The sequence below is a fragment of the Microtus pennsylvanicus genome, chromosome 10 (genome assembly GCF_037038515.1).
Source record: "Microtus pennsylvanicus isolate mMicPen1 chromosome 10, mMicPen1.hap1, whole genome shotgun sequence".
NCBI lineage: Eukaryota > Metazoa > Chordata > Mammalia > Rodentia > Cricetidae > Microtus > Microtus pennsylvanicus.
Genome location: NC_134588.1, coordinates 101,053,552 through 101,074,043, shown reverse-complemented (window position 1 = coordinate 101,074,043; position 20,492 = coordinate 101,053,552). Strand labels below are relative to the sequence as shown.

General features: G+C 45.9%; 1 protein-coding gene across 1 annotated transcript in view; it reads right to left on the bottom strand.

Annotated features, from left to right (window-relative positions):
- Positions 1–9,566: 9,566 nt before the first annotated feature.
- The window catches only part of Capn8 (calpain 8), a 75,617-nt gene continuing 64,691 nt past the window's right edge, over positions 9,567–20,492 (bottom strand). The window contains exons 17-21 of the mRNA XM_075989364.1: positions 15,890–15,958; positions 15,403–15,481; positions 14,749–14,865; positions 13,836–13,894; positions 9,567–11,398 (exon numbers count right to left, since the gene is read on the bottom strand). Coding sequence (XP_075845479.1) covers positions 11,375–11,398; positions 13,836–13,894; positions 14,749–14,865; positions 15,403–15,481; positions 15,890–15,958 — 348 coding nt within the window. The 3' untranslated portion in view covers positions 9,567–11,374. The remainder of the gene's footprint in view (positions 11,399–13,835; positions 13,895–14,748; positions 14,866–15,402; positions 15,482–15,889; positions 15,959–20,492) is intronic.

Below are 20,492 nucleotides of genomic sequence, written 5' to 3'. Positions count from 1 at the left end.
TTCTCTGCCTCCCCCTCTTTTCCTCTCCCTCTCTTCCTACCCCCTTTCATGGTCCCCATGCTCCCAATTTACTCAGGAGATCTTGTCTTTTTCTACTTCCCATGTAGATTATATCCATGTATGTCTCTCTTAGGGTCCTCTGGGATTGTGAGCTGTAGACTGCTTTTCTTTTATGCCTGAAAGCCACTTCTGAGCGAGTTTTTCTGGGTCTGGGTTACCTCACTCAATATGATGTTTTCTAGATCCGCCCACCTTTGGTTGACCTTTTCTATACTTCCTCACCATGCTTAGGTCATTGCTGGCTCTACTGACTCTGCTGCTCTGAGTCGGTGTCTCCTCCATCGGACGCCGCCCGGATGCTTGTCCTGCGCATTCCACCCGCAGCTCCCTGGGCAAAGGTGGAGCCTGACTTGCGGCCTCTGCTTAAGAAACATTTGTTGATTGAATGATTGAGATGATGATTCGCTTTTACTCCAGGTGGTCAGGAGAAGATAGGAACTGGGAATGGCGGGGGGGGGGGTCCAAGGTACAGGTCTGCACAGTAACATCCATGATGTCTTGGATTCCCCAGCATTCCTTTCCAGAGTCTTAAGAGTTCTTTAGACTACAGGAGAGTTTGGGCTGAAACTTCAGCAGCAGGTTCAAGACTCATCTCACTCCATTCAGCAAGCCTGAGAGGAAGACCTCTGGCCTGCGGTGCCATGGGAAGACCCCGAGATGAAGGTCTCCGACCTGCAGCACCATGGGAAGACCCTGAGATGAAGGCCTCCAACCTGCAGTGCCGTGGGAAGATCCTGGAGCGCTCCCATCTGACAGACAAAGAGCACAAAACTGGTGGCAAGATGGAGACATCTGTTTGGCTATGTTGAGTACATGAAGAAATTATCATAGGAAAGTCCAGCCAGGGAGACCCTTCTGGACTCCTTTGCTTTAATATGCAGAATAACCCACAAGACCTCATGTCTAGCAAGTTGTTTTCTGTGATGTCCCTTCCCATGTGCCCTCTGGCCTTGGGGGACGACTGTGGCATACAGGCAGTGCCAGAAGCAAAGCTCCAGAACTTTCTTTCATGTGTGTGCTGCTGGAGAGGCCCTCCTGACCCCAAGCAGACCAGATGAACCCTCAGCCCTGAACTCTACCCAGTTCAGGCCTTTTCTTGTCTGGAAGCTATAATCTAGAAGGGAGGGGGTTAAGAGTAAGGTGGCAAGGAAATAGAACTTCTTGGAAACCAGGAAGGACGTACTACCAGCGGGACCTGCTTCTCATCCCAGGAGGCGCTCAGGGAAAGTAAAAGACTGAAAAAGACTGGGTGTGGGCACTGGGCAGGGGCTTTTAGCTCAGATAGTCCCCAGTCATCAGGTCTAGGAGACAGAAGCCACCTCTAAGGACAAACAGGCTTGGACGGCATCCTTGTCAGAGCAAAAATGAGACATCCTTTCCCACTATGCTGTGCTCTGTGAAGCACACTGTGTGGCCTGCTGGGGGCAGATAGAATGGGAACCCTGCGTGAGATTTAATTAGACTGCGAGACGAACGTGGAGAAGCAACTCCCATTGCCAGCATTCTCTTTTCCAACTCCAATTATTTCTCACTCACTCAGTGGCGTGCAAAGAGAAATACTCTGCACAACACTGCTGCCGGTCACACAGTGCAGGACACTGCTGCAGGTTACACAGTGCAGGACACTGCTGCAGGTTACATAGTGCAGGACACTGCTGCAGGTTACACAGTGCAGGACACTGCTGCAGGTTACACAGTGCAGGACACTGCTGCAGGTTACACAGTGCAGGACACTGCTGCAGGTCACACAGTGCACGACACTGCTGCAGGTCACACAGTGCAGGACACTGCTGCAGGTCACACAGTGCAGGACACTGCTGCAGGTCACACAGTGCACAACACTGCTGCAGGTTACACAGTGCAGGACACTGCTGCAGGTTACACAGTGCACAACACTGCTGCAGGTCACACAGTGCAGGACACTGCTGCAGGTCACACAGTGCAGGACACTGCTGCAGGTTACACAGTGCAGGACACTGCTGCAGGTTACACAGTGCAGGACACTGCTGCAGGTCACACAGTGCACAACACTGCTGCAGGTTACACAGTGCAGGACACTGCTGCAGGTTACACAGTGCACGACGCTGGTGCAGGTTACACAGTGGGCGACACTGCCGCAGGTTAACAGTACACAACACTGCCACAGGTTCCACAGCGCACGACGCTGCTGCGGGTCACAACATGCACAGCGCTGCTGCAGGTTACACGGTGCATGATGCTGCTGCAGATTACACAATGCGCGACAAGGGAGCGTTTGAATCTCCATCCATATAACCCAGCTATAGAAAAGAAATAGATTTCAATGAAATCTGAATGGAGATTGGTTCGCAAACGTGATTAAAGAATTGTTAATTTTGTTGCATTGGGTCAGGAGCTGTGACTGTATAATGTCTTTTCACAGGGAAGCATACAATAAAGTAAAATGTCAGATTCTATGGTATGATAGCTGACATTTTGCTTTAGCAAAAATGTCTTCAGCGTGTGTGCATGCGTGCGCATGCGTTTGTTGCAAAAGAAATGGCTATGGATGCAAGCAAGTAGAGCCCTTGCCTAGCATGAGGGGCTGCCCCCAAAGACCACAAAGAAAGAGAAGGAGAGGGGAGAAGGAAGGAAAAGGAAACAGTGAAGGAGGAAGAGGAAGGGGAGAAAGAGGAGAGAGGAGAGGGAGGGAGGGAAGGAAGACGGATTGGTGGCACAGCAGAGTAGTAGACTGTGTGCTTATCAAGACTGCGGCTCTGAGTCTGAGTCCTGGCATCATAAAAGTATTGAGCTTGCAAAGAGTAAGCTTACAGGTAAAGGAACATATATAAGCAGAATACATGGCATTCAGTAACGCAAAAGCCTTGTGCATCCTAGTACACCACAGCCGAACTGGGTCTCAACACTTCCTTTACTTTTTATTTTAATTGCCCAGGCAGGCCTTGAACTTGTGATCCTCCTGCCTCATTCTTCCGAGTAGCTGGAATTACAGGCCTGCACCAGCAGTCTTGGCAGAATATAATTTTTGTAAGTATCAGTCGATGACAGTTAATTACAGGTTCTTCCTGTGTGCTTGTCACCCCCAGCTCTGCATCAGGGATAGCAGAAAAGGAGACACATCAACAACTTTCAGTAGCTCTGTGGAGGGGACAGCACCTCTGCCTTTCTCCACTCCCCAATAAGCCCCTCCCTCAGGATACAAAGTCTTCATTATCACCTTGTCCCCCACTGAGGGACCCTCTCTCTCCAGGCAATGCCACCAACCCATAGCTAATGTGTTCCTTCCTAAGATCAAAGGCGCCGGCAGGAAGCTCAGGCTGGCCCACCAAACAGACACTTCCCACATGCAATGCTGTAGAGCGCACAGCTCGGCACCAGCAGACATTTGTCCCTCGCGGTTTTGGAGTCTGGGACGTCCATGGTGATGGTGCTGGCAAATTTGGTGTCTGGTAAGAACGGGGTCCTGGACTCCTAGAGGTCTGGCTTTCTGCTCTCCTCACATGGAGGGCGGAATCGAGGAGCTCTCTGGGGTCCCTTTCTAAAAACACTCACCCAACTTGGGTGGTTTCTATGGCCGTGTTAAAATTAGTCCTCATAACACTACATCTAACAAATGAATTTGGGGGATGGGACACAAACTCTTGTCTACAGCACCTGCTATGTTAATGGCGGGTTTATAGTCACATGGGACTAAAGAATGGACGAACAACAACAAGTAAGCCCCCTCAAAGGAGTCCTGCTGACATTAATGAAGGAGGTCATGGATAAGCAGAAGACTTGGTCACTCCCTTTCTGTTTCACAGGTCACAAGGTCCCCTCACTGCTGACTCAGAGTCACAGGATTACGGTGCAGGAGGGAGACAGACACTCACCTATGACTCCGGGCTCTTGTGGAAGAATTAGAGGCAGTGGAATAGGACAGTCGTGTCCTGGGAGCAGGCCTGCAAGTGAATGGGACTCACAGAATTGCAATGTGTAAAAGTGAAAAGATGGTGGGCACCTGAGGACCAAGGCGGGTTGAGCTGGACAGAAGAAAGTCTAACAATTAAGCCTGGCCAAGCAGAGAAGACACAGCTGACTAAAGGAAGAAGCTTTTGTCCCAGGGGCACACTGAAGAGCAACCGGCATTGGAGGGGACCCAGAAAGAAAGAGTCCACCCTAAGTGAGGTGGAGTTGCTCTCGGCCACATGTGTTAGATGTAGGAGCAACTCTGTCATGCCAGCCCGGAAGAGCCTCACCCGGCCTGCAGATGGACTGTGTGTCCGAGTCTCCCCAGCCCAGCTCTAATCTGCTTCTGTGATTATGTATAATTACAATAAGCCCTGCCTGGGCAGGAGGATGTGAGGAGAAAGCTAAGTCACAACTCTCTCAGTGTGATGTTCTTGCTGCTGTGGAGTTGCACAGAACTACAACTTCCTCTGTTGCTGGCATTGGGGGTGGGGATGTCGAGGGATGCATTCAGCGAGGACCTTTCAGGTGTCACATATTTCCAAAAGAAGCTCACCCTTCACACTGCACAGGGTCCTGGCTTTAGAGCATCCGTATGTCAGCTGTATCCAGGCTGGGCTCCTGATGCTGGAAACTCCTGTGTTGTTTGTATGGGACCAGGGAAAACCCATCCTCTCTACCCAGAAACTAAATTGAAGTGCCTGATGGTCAGAGCCTCTTCACTGGTAAGGACGCCATCTCATTGATTACCTGATTTGTGTTAGGCACTGCGGCAGGCTTGGGGAGTGGACCAGGAAAACACCAATCCTGTGCCTGTAGACTGTCCAGAGGGAACAGGGAAGGCCAGCAGGTCAACAGACCAATTCAGTAAAGTGTGGCATGGGTTCCGATGGGGGACTGTGGGATGCTGTGGAGGTGCTATGTCTCCTGAGATGCAGCCACATCTAAGGGAAACTTCTATGTGGATTTGGAGATATTCCTCAAAGGCCCACATTTTGAGACCTGTTTCCTGAGAGCTGGCAGGATCTGCAGGAGGTAGAGTCTTAGGAGAGACCTTTAAGCTTGTGTCTTCCGAGGGGATTTGGGACCCCAATGATGCTCTCATTCTTGGCTTCCTGGCACATGGTGTAACTTGTTCACCCCACTGCTTGCTCCTGCCATAACATGTTGCTGTCTCTGGGGACCTGAAGGTATGAGACGGCCTAATCTTGGAAAAGAACCTTCAGAACAACAAAGAAAATAAACTTTTCCTCTTTATGTATGAATATATTGTCTCAATATTTCATCATAATGATAGAAAGAGAACTCAAGCCAGGAGCAAGGAAGAAGCCATGCCTAAAAGCAACGCTTCCAATGCCTTCATCCGGGAGGAGAGCAGAGAAAGGAAGCCTAAAGCAAACTCTCAAGAGTTATAGCACTGGGATCCTCAGCCCACTTTGTGGGGGAATGTAAGACATCAAAGCAAATGCCACTTTTGTAATGAGATGGTTTTATTACCAAGCCATTCCCCAAAGTAAGTGAAGCCTGAAGGCTTAAAACAAAATACTTGCAAGTTGATTATAATGCAGCCACGTAAAACTGCATTTTCTAAACACTTCACATACTCAGTAGGTTCTATACATTGAACTCAGAATTTTGATCTATTTGTAAGCGCGAGATATGTGGTGTGGCATTCTCTCACAGGGCTAGGCAATGAAAGCAAGACACAGCTCTGGCTTGAGGACCAGAATACATGGACATGAGAAGACACCGCAATGCACTTCTGGACACAGACATTCAGTAAATATAAAATGGTAGTCAACATTGTTGTCTTGACTAGCTTTCTATGACTATGGTAAACACCAGGACCAAAAGCAACTTGGGAAGGAGAATTTTATCTCACTTTACAGCACGCAGTCCATCATGAAAGGAAGTCAGAACAGGAACTCACAGCAGATATTGAGGAGAAGCTTTGGGGGAGCCACTCTGACTGCCCTGTTCTCTGAGACTCATTCAGCTGATTTCATGGAGAGCCTGGGATCCCAGGGTGGCACTGTCCACAATGGGTCCAATGAACCCTCTCATGTGAAGCATTAATGAAGAAATGCTTATAGACATGTCCATAAGCCAGTCTTAGGGAATGAATACCTCAGCTGAGATTCTCTCTTCCCTAGTGACTCTATTTTATGTGCAATTGACACTAATCAGGACAACTGAACCCCTAGCCAACTTGACAAACAAACATATCACTATTAAACCATAACCTTTTTTTACTTGTTTACCCCCAATATCAAAATATAAAAGACAATCCAACTTTAAAAGTCCCACAGTCTTTTAGAAGTTCAAATACTTCAAAAGTTCAGTCTCTTTCAAACATCTAGAATCTTTAAATTGTGGGCCTCCTCACAATCAAAATAAATTACATACTTTCTTATTCCAAAGAAAGGAGAACCAGGGCACTCTTATAATCAGATCAAAGCAAAACCACTCGGTCGAGGCAAGAACAGTTTCTTGCCTGAATGGCAAACCAACTCTAAATGGAGCCTCTTTGGTGCCCATCATCTGCTTGAAGTAGATTGGTGCTGCCAGGAGCAGACAAGTCTCATTGTCATGAGAAGTCCTAAGTTCTTAAACATTTTTAATGCCATATTCTATTAGACTTTGAAAGATCTAAAGAATATCTATCCATCTGAAATGTCTCTGTACATCTAAAAAAAACCTAATTAACATGACTACAAGCTTGACTATCATAGATGACTCTCAATTAACCTGTATTTCTTACTTATACATTACATTTTTTTAAATCTTTTTTTATTGAGAAAATGAGAAAAAAAACAAGTTTCCACCTCCACCCAGCCTCCCATTTCCCTCCCCCTCCTCCCACCCTTCTCCCCCTCCTTCCACCTTTCTCCCCCTCCCCCCACTCCTTTCCCCCTCCCTCTCCAGTCCAAAAAGCTGTCAGGGTTCCCTGCCCTGTGGTAAGTCCTAGGTCCTCCCCCCTCCGTCCATATCTAGGAAGGTGAACATCCAAACTGGGTAGGCTCCCACAAAGCCAGCACATTACGTAGGATCAAAACCCCTTGCCATTGTCCTTGGCGTCTCATCAGCTCTCATTGTTCGCAATGTTCAGAGAGTCCAGTTTTATCCCATGCTTTTTCAGTCACAGTCCAGCTGGCCTTGATGAGCTCCCAATACATCAGCTCCGCTGTCTCAGTGGGTGGGTGCATCCCTCGTGGTCCCGACTTCTTTGCTCTTGTTCTCCCTCCTTCTGCTCCTCATTGGGACCTTGGGAGCTCAGTCCAGTGCTCCAGTGTGGGTCTCTGTCTCTATCTCCATCTACATTACATTTTTAAATGAGACGCACAAACACAATACCATAATCAAGAGCATAAATATACATATAACAAAATTGATCTCAAATTTGCATCAACAGACCAAGATGCATACCAATGCAAAGAATTGATATCTATAGTTTATCCCCCTTTAAATGTAAACAAACATTTGTAAACAATATTTGGGAATTTGGTTGTAGTTCTCTCTAAACTGCTTCCTGCTTTTTGTTGGGTGAAGTAATTTTGGGGGGTATTCACAGTGACCTTTCAGGGGCTCTTGGTCCATCAAACCACGTTAGTCTTGAAGAAATCCATAGGTCCTCATCTTCTGTGGAAACAAAAGAAGAACCTCTTTTCCAAAGCAACATATCCTTAGATGCAAATTTTGAAGTCAAGATACCTTTAAAATGTATATGTTGGTTTAGCTTAGCAGTCCCCAGAATCAAATGTCTCTCCGTAGTCAAAAAATTCAAAGGAACACAATAATATGCATAATCCAGACTCTCTGTGTATATTCCATCTTTATGTGGCTTATTTTTCTTTACTCCTTCAATCTATGACTGTCTCTACTCTGTCTCTTTAAAGACTTTGTTTTATTTATTTATTTATTTATTTATTTATTTATTAGAACCATTGACTTTTTTAATAATTACTTTTTTCTGTCCCAAGCCCGTGTACATTTATCCAACACCATGACCCATTTAGAGGTCTTTTCCATCTGGATTTATCTTTATTGCATGTGTACCTGTAATTATTTTTTGACCAGGAGTACTTTAAAAAAATGTTAAGTGGGCATGGCATGACTAGGACCTACTCTACAGCACTGCCTGTTGACTCTGCCCAGCCCAACATGGTAAAGGAATGTTCACTGCCTCTGAGAGCCATGCACATTGCCCCAGCTCCAAGGTTGCAGTGAGTCTCTGTCACCATTAAGCAATTTGTAAATACTGCTTATAGACCCCATTTAAGTGCTTGGCCTCCTGAAAGGACCAGAGCTATTCCTGCAACTATCATGAACCAGGAAGTCACCCTCTTATTATGCATGTTTTTTTCTTTTTTCTGCTACCACTGAATTAGGAAAACCTCTGTTAAAGGAGCCACAGCACCCCTGCTGGCTGCCAGTAAACAGAGCCTATCCAAAAGAGAAAAAAAAATGCTGGCTACCAAGAAGCCATGCTTAACTCTGTTCTTTTCTGTCTAGAACTTCTTCCCAAGATTTCTCGGTTTTACGTGGATGTAGTCAGCCCAATATGGCATACCAATCTGTTGGCAACAGCTGTTCATTTGTTTCCTGGCTGCCCAGGCCCAAAATAATTACTCAGAAACTATATTAATTACAACACAGCTTGGCCTATTAGCTTATGCATATTTCTAGCTAACTCTTACATCTTAAATCAACCCATCCCTATTAATCTGTGCATCACCTCGAGGTCATGTTCTACCGGAAAGTTTTCAGCATCTGTCTCTTCCAGTGGCTACATGGCATCTCCCAGCATTCAGTTTAGTTTTCTGCCTAGCTCTATTCTTCCCTGTAATAGGCCCAAGCAGCTTATTTATTAACTGATGGCATTCATAGCATACAGAGGGGAATCCCACATCAGATTCCTATCTGATGCTGATGTAAAGAGCCCAGGCCACATGTTCCCATCACTGAAAACTCCTCCACCAGGATGGACTGAAATATCTGGAATTGTGACCAGAATAAACCTTTTGTCTTGGAGCTCATGTCAAGGATCTTGCTGTGGTTATGAGAAAAGCAGCCATAGGGCTATGGCTTCAATAAGCCTGATTGTGTGGTTCTCTGGTTTTTGGAACTGCTTCACAGCTGAAATTTGAAAGAATTTAGAAATACAGGCTGGAGAATGGCTAGGATGGCGTAAGTTCTGCTAAATGGTAGGTTCTGGTGGAAGTGCAGAAGATCAGAATGCCAAAAGAAATATGACAATAAGTAGGGGTTGTGCTCCTCCTGTTTCAGATAGATATGAAGACCACATTGAAAACAGGACTCAGGGTCACTCATGTTATACCCTGACAAGAAGGGATGGATTTCATTCATGCCTTCAATAAAAGTTGGATTCAAAAGTCATGTGTTCATTTATCTAGTAAAGGAAATTTCGAGGTGCCAGAGCACACAGGCTGTGGCATAGTTATCTCTGGCTGTGTTAAACCAGATTTACAGAGAGAACCAGTGAGGATAAAGAGTAGCTGCCTTATTTGGTTTTTTTTTTAATTGCTGTAAAGAGACACACCATGACCATAACAACTCTTACAAAGAAACATTTAATGGGGTGTGAGGAACTTGTTTACAGATTCAGAAGTTGGGTCCATTATTACCATGGAAGAGAAGACAGAGGCATGCAGGCAGATGTGGTGCTGGGAGCCCTACATCTTGACTCAGGACAACAGGAATTTGACTGTCACACCAAGTGAAGCCTGAGAAGAGACCTCGAAGCCTGCTCCCACAGAGACACACTTCCTCCATCAAGGCCACACCTCTTAATAGCGCCACTCCCTTTGGGGGCCATTTTCTTTCAGATCACCACAGTAGAGCAGAAGGATTTGTCAAACCTTCAGCAAAGGAGTCTGAATATAGATAAAACAGTGAACCAGGTAAATGCTCCAAGTAAAGGCATGGCTGCTGGTAAAGGCAAATTGAGCTCTTTGCCCTGGCGCAAGAGCAAACCTCAAGGTGAAGATGCCACACATTGAAGACAACAGGGTATAGAAATACATTTAAAATGAGAGTGTCTATAAAGAATGCCTGAGGGCCACTCAGGAACTGTTTCTGCAGGCTTTGGGGTTTATAGAACCCACTGCTACCATCATCTTGGGAATCTTGGCTATATCCTGTGTGGGTGACAAATATTAGTGTTGTCGTGCTGAGTTTCTGAGCACAGAGAATGCAGATGCTGTAGAGCTTGACTATGAGAATCTGGAGAAAAGTCAAAGGACAGGAAATGTGTAGAAGAGCTGGGGGTCCCTACATGGACCACTGAGTAGGCTGCAAAGATGACGCCCAAGTATCGGTGGAGACACCAGGACACTGGAAACACCAAGAGCAGGTGACATATGCTGATAAAACCTATAGGCAGTAATTGGAGGCTCCCCAAAAGGAGCCCATGTATACTGCAGGCTGCTGGGGAGGGGTTACCCCAGTCCCTTGAGGTGCAAATGATGTCATCATTTGCCCTGTATGCCAGACACAGAGCTATATAATTTAGTGCTTTCCCTGTTTGGCTTTGGTCTAATCTCTCCTTACCAGCCTCCCAGTCCTCCCTCGGTGCCACAGTGTATTGAAAGTATATAACCTGCTCATGTTTGTAGAGGGTCACAGTTAAAGAGTCTGCCTCAAGTCTCAGAAGACAGCTTAAATATTTTAACAGTGTTGGGGTTACCGTGACTATGGAGATGTTTGAAATTGGACTGAATATTGAGAACACAGTCAACATGTCTCCGTGCGTAGACAGTTGTACTAGTCACTTTTCTACTGCTGTGACAAAACACCATGGAGTGAAGGCACCGTGGCAGGAGCAGGAAGCCGAGGGCTCACATCTTGAACCACAAGCCCAGTTTAAGCTCTCAAAGCCCACCCCCAGTGAAATACTTTCTCTAGAAATGCCTGTGGCCTTACTTGGCAGAGCTAAAACTCTACCTCTTTCCCCAAAGACCCGCAGAAGCAGCATTGCTTCCAGCAGGACTCTCCTCCAAGAAAGCATCCACTTTTTTCAGCCTTCTGGTAGCTTAGAGTCTTATCTTTTCCCATCGCATGAAAAGCCCAGCTTGCCCCGCACCATCGCCCATCTCTAGAGGGAGGCAGAAACCATTCTGGCCCATGACTTTAACTGGCTGATTTCCTTCCACTGGGCCTTGGGATCAACTCAAATAGTTCATAGCTCTGTGCTGCTGAGAGATCTGGGGCTCCCCAGCCTGCTCTGTTGGGACAGACCAGTGTCTCAGAAACAGTGATTAGCTGGGACAATACAACAATCAGAAAATGTCACTTGAGGGTACGTGTTCATAAGATTGCAAAATGACAAGCAGAAGGCAGGGAAGCTGTTGATGTCCAAAGCACCAGGTCAGACCAGCGCACAGCACAGCCACTGCAAACAAAAAGACAAAATCAGTGCATAGCCTATAGGGAGTGGGCCTTGGCCACAGAAGTCCTCCTGCCCTGTATGTCACCTCCTGTCACAGCTCCATCCTCCAACCAGTGCCACCCTCACTCCCAGGAAGCCCTTAACACAGTCACTAGCTCCCAACTCAGAGGCTCCAGAAAGCATGACTTGGAAAAAGCTCTACACCCAAAAGGGGCTTCCAAAAGTAGGTGTATTGGTGAGCACAATGGGTCTTGTTGCAGTAATAACTGCAGGTTCCATGCCCTTGACTCAAGGGCAGGCTAAAGCTCATCAGAAAAAGAATTGCATCTGTGTTGCATAGGACCAAATTTCTTTCCTTGTCATAGACTCCCTAACCAGTGCAGTGCACAGCTCTTTGGCCAGCACTGGCATTCCGTTAGCCACCATCAACACAGTATAGCGAGAATTTAGAGTGTACAAGAGGATGAGCATGGGTCCTATGCAAACACTATGCCATTTTATACAAAGGTCTGATGCATCAAGGTATCTTAGGAGGATTCTGGAACCAAAGGCCCATAAAGACAATTGTGTTCATATACATATATCTTTAAAAATATATATATATATCCTTATATATTCCTTATTTTTATGTCTCTATATGTTGCATTTATGTATATACTCCTACATTTATGTCTATACTTTATATATATTTGTATGTATTCCTATATGTATGTGTAGTTTCTGTATTTATATCTGTATTTTCTATATTGTGTGCATATATGTTCTTAAATGTACCTGTGTATAATTCTACAGGAACACTTTTTCCATACTACACTAGTCTCCAGCTATCTGCAGGAATCCACAGATATGTTACAAAGAAAGGTTTTCCTCAATCATAGGAAATAATCATTATCATTTCCATTCACAAGAAAAACAAAAAGTAACTGGACTCAGATGGTATAAAACAGCCCTCTAACATGTCAGGGAGGGTAATAACCCGGTCCTCCAACATGGCAGAGAGGAAAATAACCCAGTCCTCCAACATGTCAGGGAGGGTAATAACCCGATTCTCTAACATGGGGGGGTTGGTAATAACCCATCCTCTAACATGGCAGAGAGGGAAATAACCCAGTCCTCCAACATGTCAGGGAGGGTAATAACCCGATTCTCTAACATGGGGGAGGGTAATAACCCATCCTCTAACATGGCAAGGGGGAGGGTAATAACCCAGTCCTCAAACATGGCAGAGAGGGAAATAACCCTATTCTCTAACATGGCGGTGGGGGGGGGGGGTAATAACCCATCCTCTAACATGGCGAGGGGGAGGGTAATAACCCAGTCCTCAAACATGGCAGAGAGGGAAATAACCCGATTCTCTAACATGGCAGAGAGGGTAATAACCCGATTCTCTAACATGGCAGAGAGGGAAATAACCCGATTCTCCAACATGGCAGAGAGGGTAATAACCCGATTCTCTAACATGGCAGAGAGGGAAATAACCCGATTCTCCAACATGGCAGAGAGGGAAATAACCCGATTCTCTAACATGGCAGAGAGGGTAATAACCCGATTCTCTAACATGGCAGAGAGGGTAATAACCCGATTCTCTAACATGGCAGAGAGGGAAATAACCCGATTCTCTAACATGGCAGAGAGGGTAATAACCCGATTCTCTAACATGGCAGAGAGAGTAATAACCCGATTCTCTAACATGGCAGAGAGGGAAATAACCCGATTCTCTAACATGGCAGAGAGGGTAATAACCCGATTCTCTAACATGGCAGGGGGTGGGGGTAATAACCCGGTCCTCTAACATAGCAAAGAAAGTATTTTAGCTCCACCATCCCAGGAGCATGTCAGAAGCCAACGCTGCCTCATAACTTGGACCCTTGGGTCATGTCCACACTGCCTTCCCCCTGGCGAGAGCCTCCGTTATGCAGAGTGTGCCCCTTACAGTGACGGGTGCCTTCGGCACAGAGGCTGTGTGGCTTGTGCACAGCAGGAACACCCGTTGGTTTGCTCTACAGCCCACCTTTCTGCAGTTCCAGTGTTGGCTTCCAGTGCCTCCTATATGTCAACTCAGAAGTCTCAGGAGTCAGACATCTTAAACTACGTTTGCTCCCCACCAGACACACACGCACATACAAGTGTGTCCACGTTAACAACAGTCTGCCTCTCTGAAATGGCTTTCCATACAGCCAGCTACTACTTTATCTTAAAGATAAAGAAAAGGATGAAAGAGGCAAGAGGGAGGCACTTGATTAAATTATATTAATTAATGAAAATGCTTAACAGATTTAAGAGACTGCCCCATTCCTTCTCCTCACGCCCACCATAGACCATGCAGGGATTTCCATGGAAATAAGCTGATTGGTTGAAATAAACACAGCCTGGCACCTATTCTGTCCAGGGATTTCAAAGTTTTGTTTACCAGGAGTTCCTCAAACCTTGAGTCACTTACCTCAGCCAGGGAGAGCTGCACAACGCCATTCTGGTCCTTGTCCAAAAGCCTGAACAGTTCTGAAACACCAGACAAGGAAGGAAGTCGGTCAGGTCTGTTTCTGGGTTTTGGACCATCAGAGCGCTGTCTCTGGTCAGCCCACACCAAACCACAGCTTTCTTCTCCCCGCTCCCCTGCCCTCCAGATCTCATTAACCCCAGGGACCAGCAGTCAGGATGAGTTTTCATGATGGCAGGTGTCTCCCAGACTGAATAGATGGACCAAGTTGTCAATGGAGATGATTCCTCTGGGTCTTCACTTTCAGATGCTCAGCCAAAAAACTGGCATTTCTTTGGTGAGTGGGTTGTGGAAAGTCCAGCTCCTCAGCTCTGTCTCTGGTCAGCTGATTTTGCCCCTAAGGTTTCTCACCCTGCACTCTTCCAATAAAAGGAAGGCCCCCTCCCTTAAAAAGATAACCGATTAAAAGATAACAGCATCCCAAGATGCAAGGGAAGAATACAGCTACTGCCTTCTAGAGGGAGCCCACCCTATTCCTGGAAGGTGGCACAGTCTCTCAAATGACCCTCACGGTGGCATACAGGTGAATAACACTAAAGCTCCTAACACAGGACCCTTAAGAGATTCAGTGCCTTGGCCTAGAGACTTTGTATAGCTCAATAATCAGGACAGCATTCTTCAGATCTCCAAGGAAAAGCAACTTTGGCCCTTAGGTATGACCAACCCAGACTTCTATAGCCCCTAAAGTGTTTATTTCCCCTCCCTCCTGAGTATCACAGTTATACAAATCCCATCTATACTTCCTTAGTCCCCTGGCTCCAACGGCACTGTCAGGTCTCTCGTCTCCTAGCTTGGCCCTCACAACGCTCTGTGTCTCTGAGGGAAAGAAGCAAGGCTAAAGAAAACCAAGGCTTACTGAACAGGGTCTCCAGGCGGATCATGCAAGCCACAAAGCCGTCAAAGTCCACGCCAAGCTTGCTGCACGCATATCTCATGGCAATAGTCTGCTGGACCTGGTTATTGAGAGTGAAACCTGGTGGCCAAGAGGGACTGTGTCATGGGTGACGCAAAGGTCTTAGCGTTTTCCTCATAAGCTTCAAGGTACTGGTGTCACAGGGGCCCTTCAGGATTCTGTGTAAATCTGTAAATCAGGACTAATCTGCCTCCTCCGGGGAGGCCCGGGAGATGCCCTGCCAACAAGTCTCTCCACTCTTAGGGGTGTCCCACCAGCTCCCTCCCAGTTCCAACAGCAGCTCAGCCCGAGGATACCCATGGCTACACAACCACAGGAAAGGACAGGTAGAAAGGGTAAGGGGCTTTGTGTCTATGGACCCCTGCGGAGCCCCACACCTTGTCACCACTGTTACTGCCTGACTCAGTAACAGGAAGATACAGAGCACCGTGGTCTCCTCCCTCCTGGACAGGATGGACCCCAGCAAGGCTTTGCTGTCACGCTGGCATCCAGTGTAAGAAAGCTCTCAGGAATGACCCTTAGCCACTGTCATGAGAACAGCTATCTACACTGGGCACACCTGGGTCAGAAGGCCTCTTCTACAGGACGAGTCCTCACCTGCTTTCTTAAGGGCTGTCCTCATCTCATGGGCATTCATGGTCCCTACATGGTTGTGGTCCATTTCCTGGTAGATCTCCTGAAGCCAGAGAGAAATCACACATGGAGAATAGCACAGCCCTGGACAACACTTTCCTCCCACTAGACTCCTCTCTTGGAAAGCTAAGGATGTGCTCTAAAGAGATTGCACTGACATCTTCAGAGAAGTTCCCGAGCAGGAAAAAAGGGCTAAAGGTCAGTGTAGCACTTTGTCCTCTGAGGGGGGCTATCGTTAGAGAGGTGGACATCAGTATCTCCCACTGTCATTGCCTCCCGGCTCCCTTCTGAACAATGTGCCCAGGTTCAGGTGGTTTTGACCAGAGTCTTAACAGACTAGGATCTAGAGCATTCCAGGAATAAGCATTATAGAGGGTCAGAAAGGAGAAAAGGGGTCATGGCCCAGAAATATGCCCTTCTCTCAAGAGAGGAAGAGAAAAGCGCTAGTTACCAGATACTTGCAAATCTTCAGCCAGAGTGTCTTGAGCTCCTTGGGTCCCAGGGTTCCAGTCCCATCACTCTAAGCTTGTTAAAGGCCAACATGAACAAACCCTGAATCATCAGTGTATTTCTTCCTCTTATGAGCTAAGCGAGTGCCTTGAAGTCTTAGTTGACTTCCTTCCATGTCTGAAGCAAGCTACACAATGGGGTGATGGTGGGAATTAAAATTAGAAGGTCAATTACTCACCCCAGAGGCCAGGCACAGAGGAATGAGTGAAGAACAAAGCAGCAGCCCAAAAGCTCCCAATGACAACCCTAACTAACACCACATCCTCATTATCCCGGGGTCAGCCGGTAGAGCTACATGGTTTATACACTCACTTCCAGACTAAAATTTCTGTGATTAGTGCAACTTCTCATTCAAATCACATTAATATTGTCAGAATGTCAAAAAAAATTACGAGGTGTTGCAATTACGGGGGTCTTCTCAGATGCTATAACAAAACCAAAAAAGGTATGCATGCTGGGAAGGCCCTTGGAATTTTCCATATCCGACTTATCTTTCTTCCAAGAATACTTACTGACTGCTGGACTAGACATGGGGTTTTGGTTTTAAATTGTCCTTACCCTCATAAATTTCAGTCTCTTTTATCACCAATCACACCAACCAATAAACAGCACTGTCTTACAGAATAGGCCATCAATCCTCCCCATGTATGTTAGACAGCCAAATGAGAGTCCAGTTTGCACACAGCTGTGCAAAGTTCTCTGCTCCAGTTTGGATCTGGAATGACAGCTAAAGGTCCACCTGATAAAGGCTCAGTGCCCAGCATGGCACTCTTGGAGTGGGTTGGGGAGCTTTGAGGAGTTGGGTCTAGTGAAACAACACAGCCATTGGAGACATGCCCCTGCAGGGGATGTTGGGTCCTGCCTCTTCCTCTCTCTCTTTTACTTCCTGGATACCATGAGGTACACAGTTCTCTTCTCCATCATTCTCTGCTGCCTCATCATAGGTCAAAACAGCCCAAATTGTGGACTCAAAGAAGCCTTTGCTGTTACAAGCCCATCCTCTCAGGTATTTCATTAAAGCTGTGAAAGGCTGACTCACATCCCCATCCTGTCAGAGCATCCAGTCTGGACTGTATCTCTGATTAGTGCCGCATGTTGGCTGGACCACAGCTCACAGCCTTCCTACAACACAAACAACCAGTCTCCACAGAGCACTGGATGTTGGCTGGACCACAGCTCACAGCCTTCCTACAACACAAACAACCAATCTCCACAGAGCACTGGATGTTGGCTGGAACACAGCTCACATCCTCCCTACAACACAAACAACCATTCTTGGCAGGGTACTGGGCTCAGGGAAACAGCACCCCGAGTTTTGGCACTTTCTATGCTTGCATCTCCTATCACCCCCACAATGGTTGCATAAAGTAGACATTCTTATTCTATTCTCCAGAAAAAGATCCTAATAGCCCAAGCATTTAGTAACGTCTCTAAATGTATATACCTGATAGGCAATGAAGACATAGCTTGAATCTTTGCTTGTTCCAAAGTCTAGATAGACCTATTGGTCAGGGTCTCCAAGACTGAGAGTTAAACAGTGGCATTTTCAAGTTTCCATGAGTGAGGGAATGCTGATGTGTATTCTGGTGATGGGGTATATTCTTTTGTATATGTGTTGCTCTTATTGGTTAATGAATAAAGCTGCTTTGGCCTATAGTATGGCAGCATATAGCCACACTGGAAGAGATATAGAGAGAGAGTAGGCAGAGTCAAGGAAACACTGTGTAGCTGCAGAAGAAGAAAGATGCCCACTGGAACCTTACCTGGCACTACACAGAATACTAGAAATGGGTTAATTTAAGATATAAGAGCTACCTATAAATATGCATGAACCAATGGCCAAACAATGTTGTAATTATTATAGTTTCTGTGTGATGGTTCGGGTCTGGACAGCCAGGAAATGAATGAGCAGTCTCCGATTACGTTCTAGCACTTGAGATACCATGCTAATGGGAGCACCATCTGTTGTAGGATTCCATGGAGACAAATGTCCACAATGTGCAGATTTACAGAGGTAGACAATGTAGTAGTAGCTGTGATGGAATGAGAGTTGGGAGAACAAAGAATGACTGCTAATGGTAGTGCAGGATTTAAGTGGGTGTAGGAAAGTGTTCTAAATCAGGTGGTGATGGTTGCACAACTCCGAATCTGACAAAAGCCACGGAATGACGTGTCCATCCCAACTAAGCATATTCTTACATATGAACTACATCTTAATAGGCTTGCCATCTTTCTTAATCTGCACACATGGAGATTTAAACCCCACCCCATATTGAATCTGAACACACTGAACCTGATAGAAGAGAAAGTGGGAAGTACTCTACAACATATGGGCACAGGAGATCGCTTCCTACGTATAACCCCAGCAGCACAGACATTAAGGGCAACATTGAATAAATGGGACCTCCTGAAACTGAGAAGCTTCTGTAAAGCAAAGGACACCGTCACTAAGACAAAAAGGCAACCTACTGACTGGGAGAAGATCTTCACTAACCCCACAACAGACAAAGGTCTGATCTCCAAAATATATAAAGAACTCAAGAAACTAGACTTCAAAATGTTAATCAGCCCAATTAAAAAAATGGGGCACTGATCTGAACAGAGAATTCTCAGCAGAAGTTCAAATGGCCAAAAGACACTTAAGGTCATGCTCAACCTCCTTGGTAATCAGGGAAATGCAAATCAAAACAACTTTAAGATATCATCTTACACCTGTCAGAATGGCTAAAATATAAAACACCAATGATAGCCTTTGCTGGAGAGGTTGTGGAGTAAGGGGTACCCTCATTCATTGCTGGTGGGAATGCAAACTTGTGCAACCACTTTGGAAACCAGTGTGGCATTTCTCAGGAAATTTGGGATCAACCTACCCCAGGACCCAGCAATACCACTCTTGGGAATATACCCAAGAGATGCTCTATCATATTATAAAAGTATTTGTTCAACTATGTTCATAGCAGCATTATTTGTAATAGCCAGAACCTGGAAACAACCTAGATGCCATTCAATGGAAGAATGGATGAAGAAAGTGTGGAATATATACATATTAGAGTACTACTCAGTGGTAAAAAACAATGACATCTCGAATTTTGCATGCAAATGGATGGAAATAGAAAACTCTATCCTGAGTAAGGTAACCCAGACCCAAAAAGATGTACATGGGATATACTCACTCATATTTGGTTTCTAGCCATAAATAAAAGACATTGAGCCTATAATTTGTGATCCTAGAAAAGCTAAATAAGAAGGTGAACCCAAAGAAAAACATATAGTTATCCTCCTGGATATTGGAAGTAGACAAGATTGCTGGGCAAAAATTGGGAACTTGGGGGTGGGGTGCGATGGGGGTAAGGGGAAATGGGGAGAGAAAAACAAAGACTCCAAAAGAAGACAGAATCACCAAGTCAGCAGCCCTGAGAGATATGGTGCCACTGGGAATGATGGGTGCGTAACTACAGCCAAATCTGAATCTGAATTGAAATCACCAGAAAGCTTTGATGAGAATGATTCTGAAACCAAGACCCTAACCATGGCAAAGTCAATCAGACTTGAACTATTAATCACAGGTTGAACTATTAATCAAACTTGAACTATTAATCACAGGCTGAACTATTAATCAAACTTGAACTATTAATCACAGGTTGAACTATTAATCCCACGTCCATGGGACCAAGGGCAGAAGGGCCCCAGCACTATTCGGCTAGTGGCCACTTGGAGCTCCGAGGCCACTAGACAGCACCACCTATCTATCAATAATGACGTGAACGGAGATTGGCGACCCCCCCACTACTATAACTTTACACAGACACTGCCATATGTAAAGTCACTCTTCCTGCCTTCTCTGGCACTGGTGAAAGGCTCCTGGAGTAAGTTACCAGATTTCATCATGAATGAGACCCTAAGAACTGAAGCAGGCCTCCTTAGGCTAAAGGATTCATCTGCACCACCAGTAAGTGGAGAATGGCCACCTGCACCTGTCCCAGGCAAATCTTAAGGAAATGCTGTTGAACCATTAGTGCCCTGTACCTTTGTATAGAATTTCCTTGACGCATATAATGTTTTCTCTATTCATCAATGAAAACTCCTACCCATTTATAATAGATTGAGTGTTTAGGTTCCCCCAATCCATGTCTTGAAATCTAATCCCAGTATGAAAGGATCAAGAAATGGGGCCTCTGGAAAGTAATTGGGTCACCAAGGGGCACCCTTCATGAATGCAATTGTGCTGTTATAAAGGTAATTCCAGAGAAACCCCTTCTGCCTTGTGAAGCTACAGCCAGGAACCAGGAGACAAGCCCTCACCAGACACGTCTGCCGTGTCTTGATCCTAGGTTTCCCAGCACCTCACACTGTAAGATATGTCATATCTATTATTTGTCAGCCATGCAGCTTAAGGTCTTGTGTAATAGTTTTCTGGCAAACACTGAAAAGACCGTTCTTCAATAGGAGATGAGATCAGAGAGAACAAATAGGTTTTATCTTGTATCATAATCCTAAACTATTGGTAGTGGAGACCCAAGGGCCATGTTGAGAGTCTTAAGCAA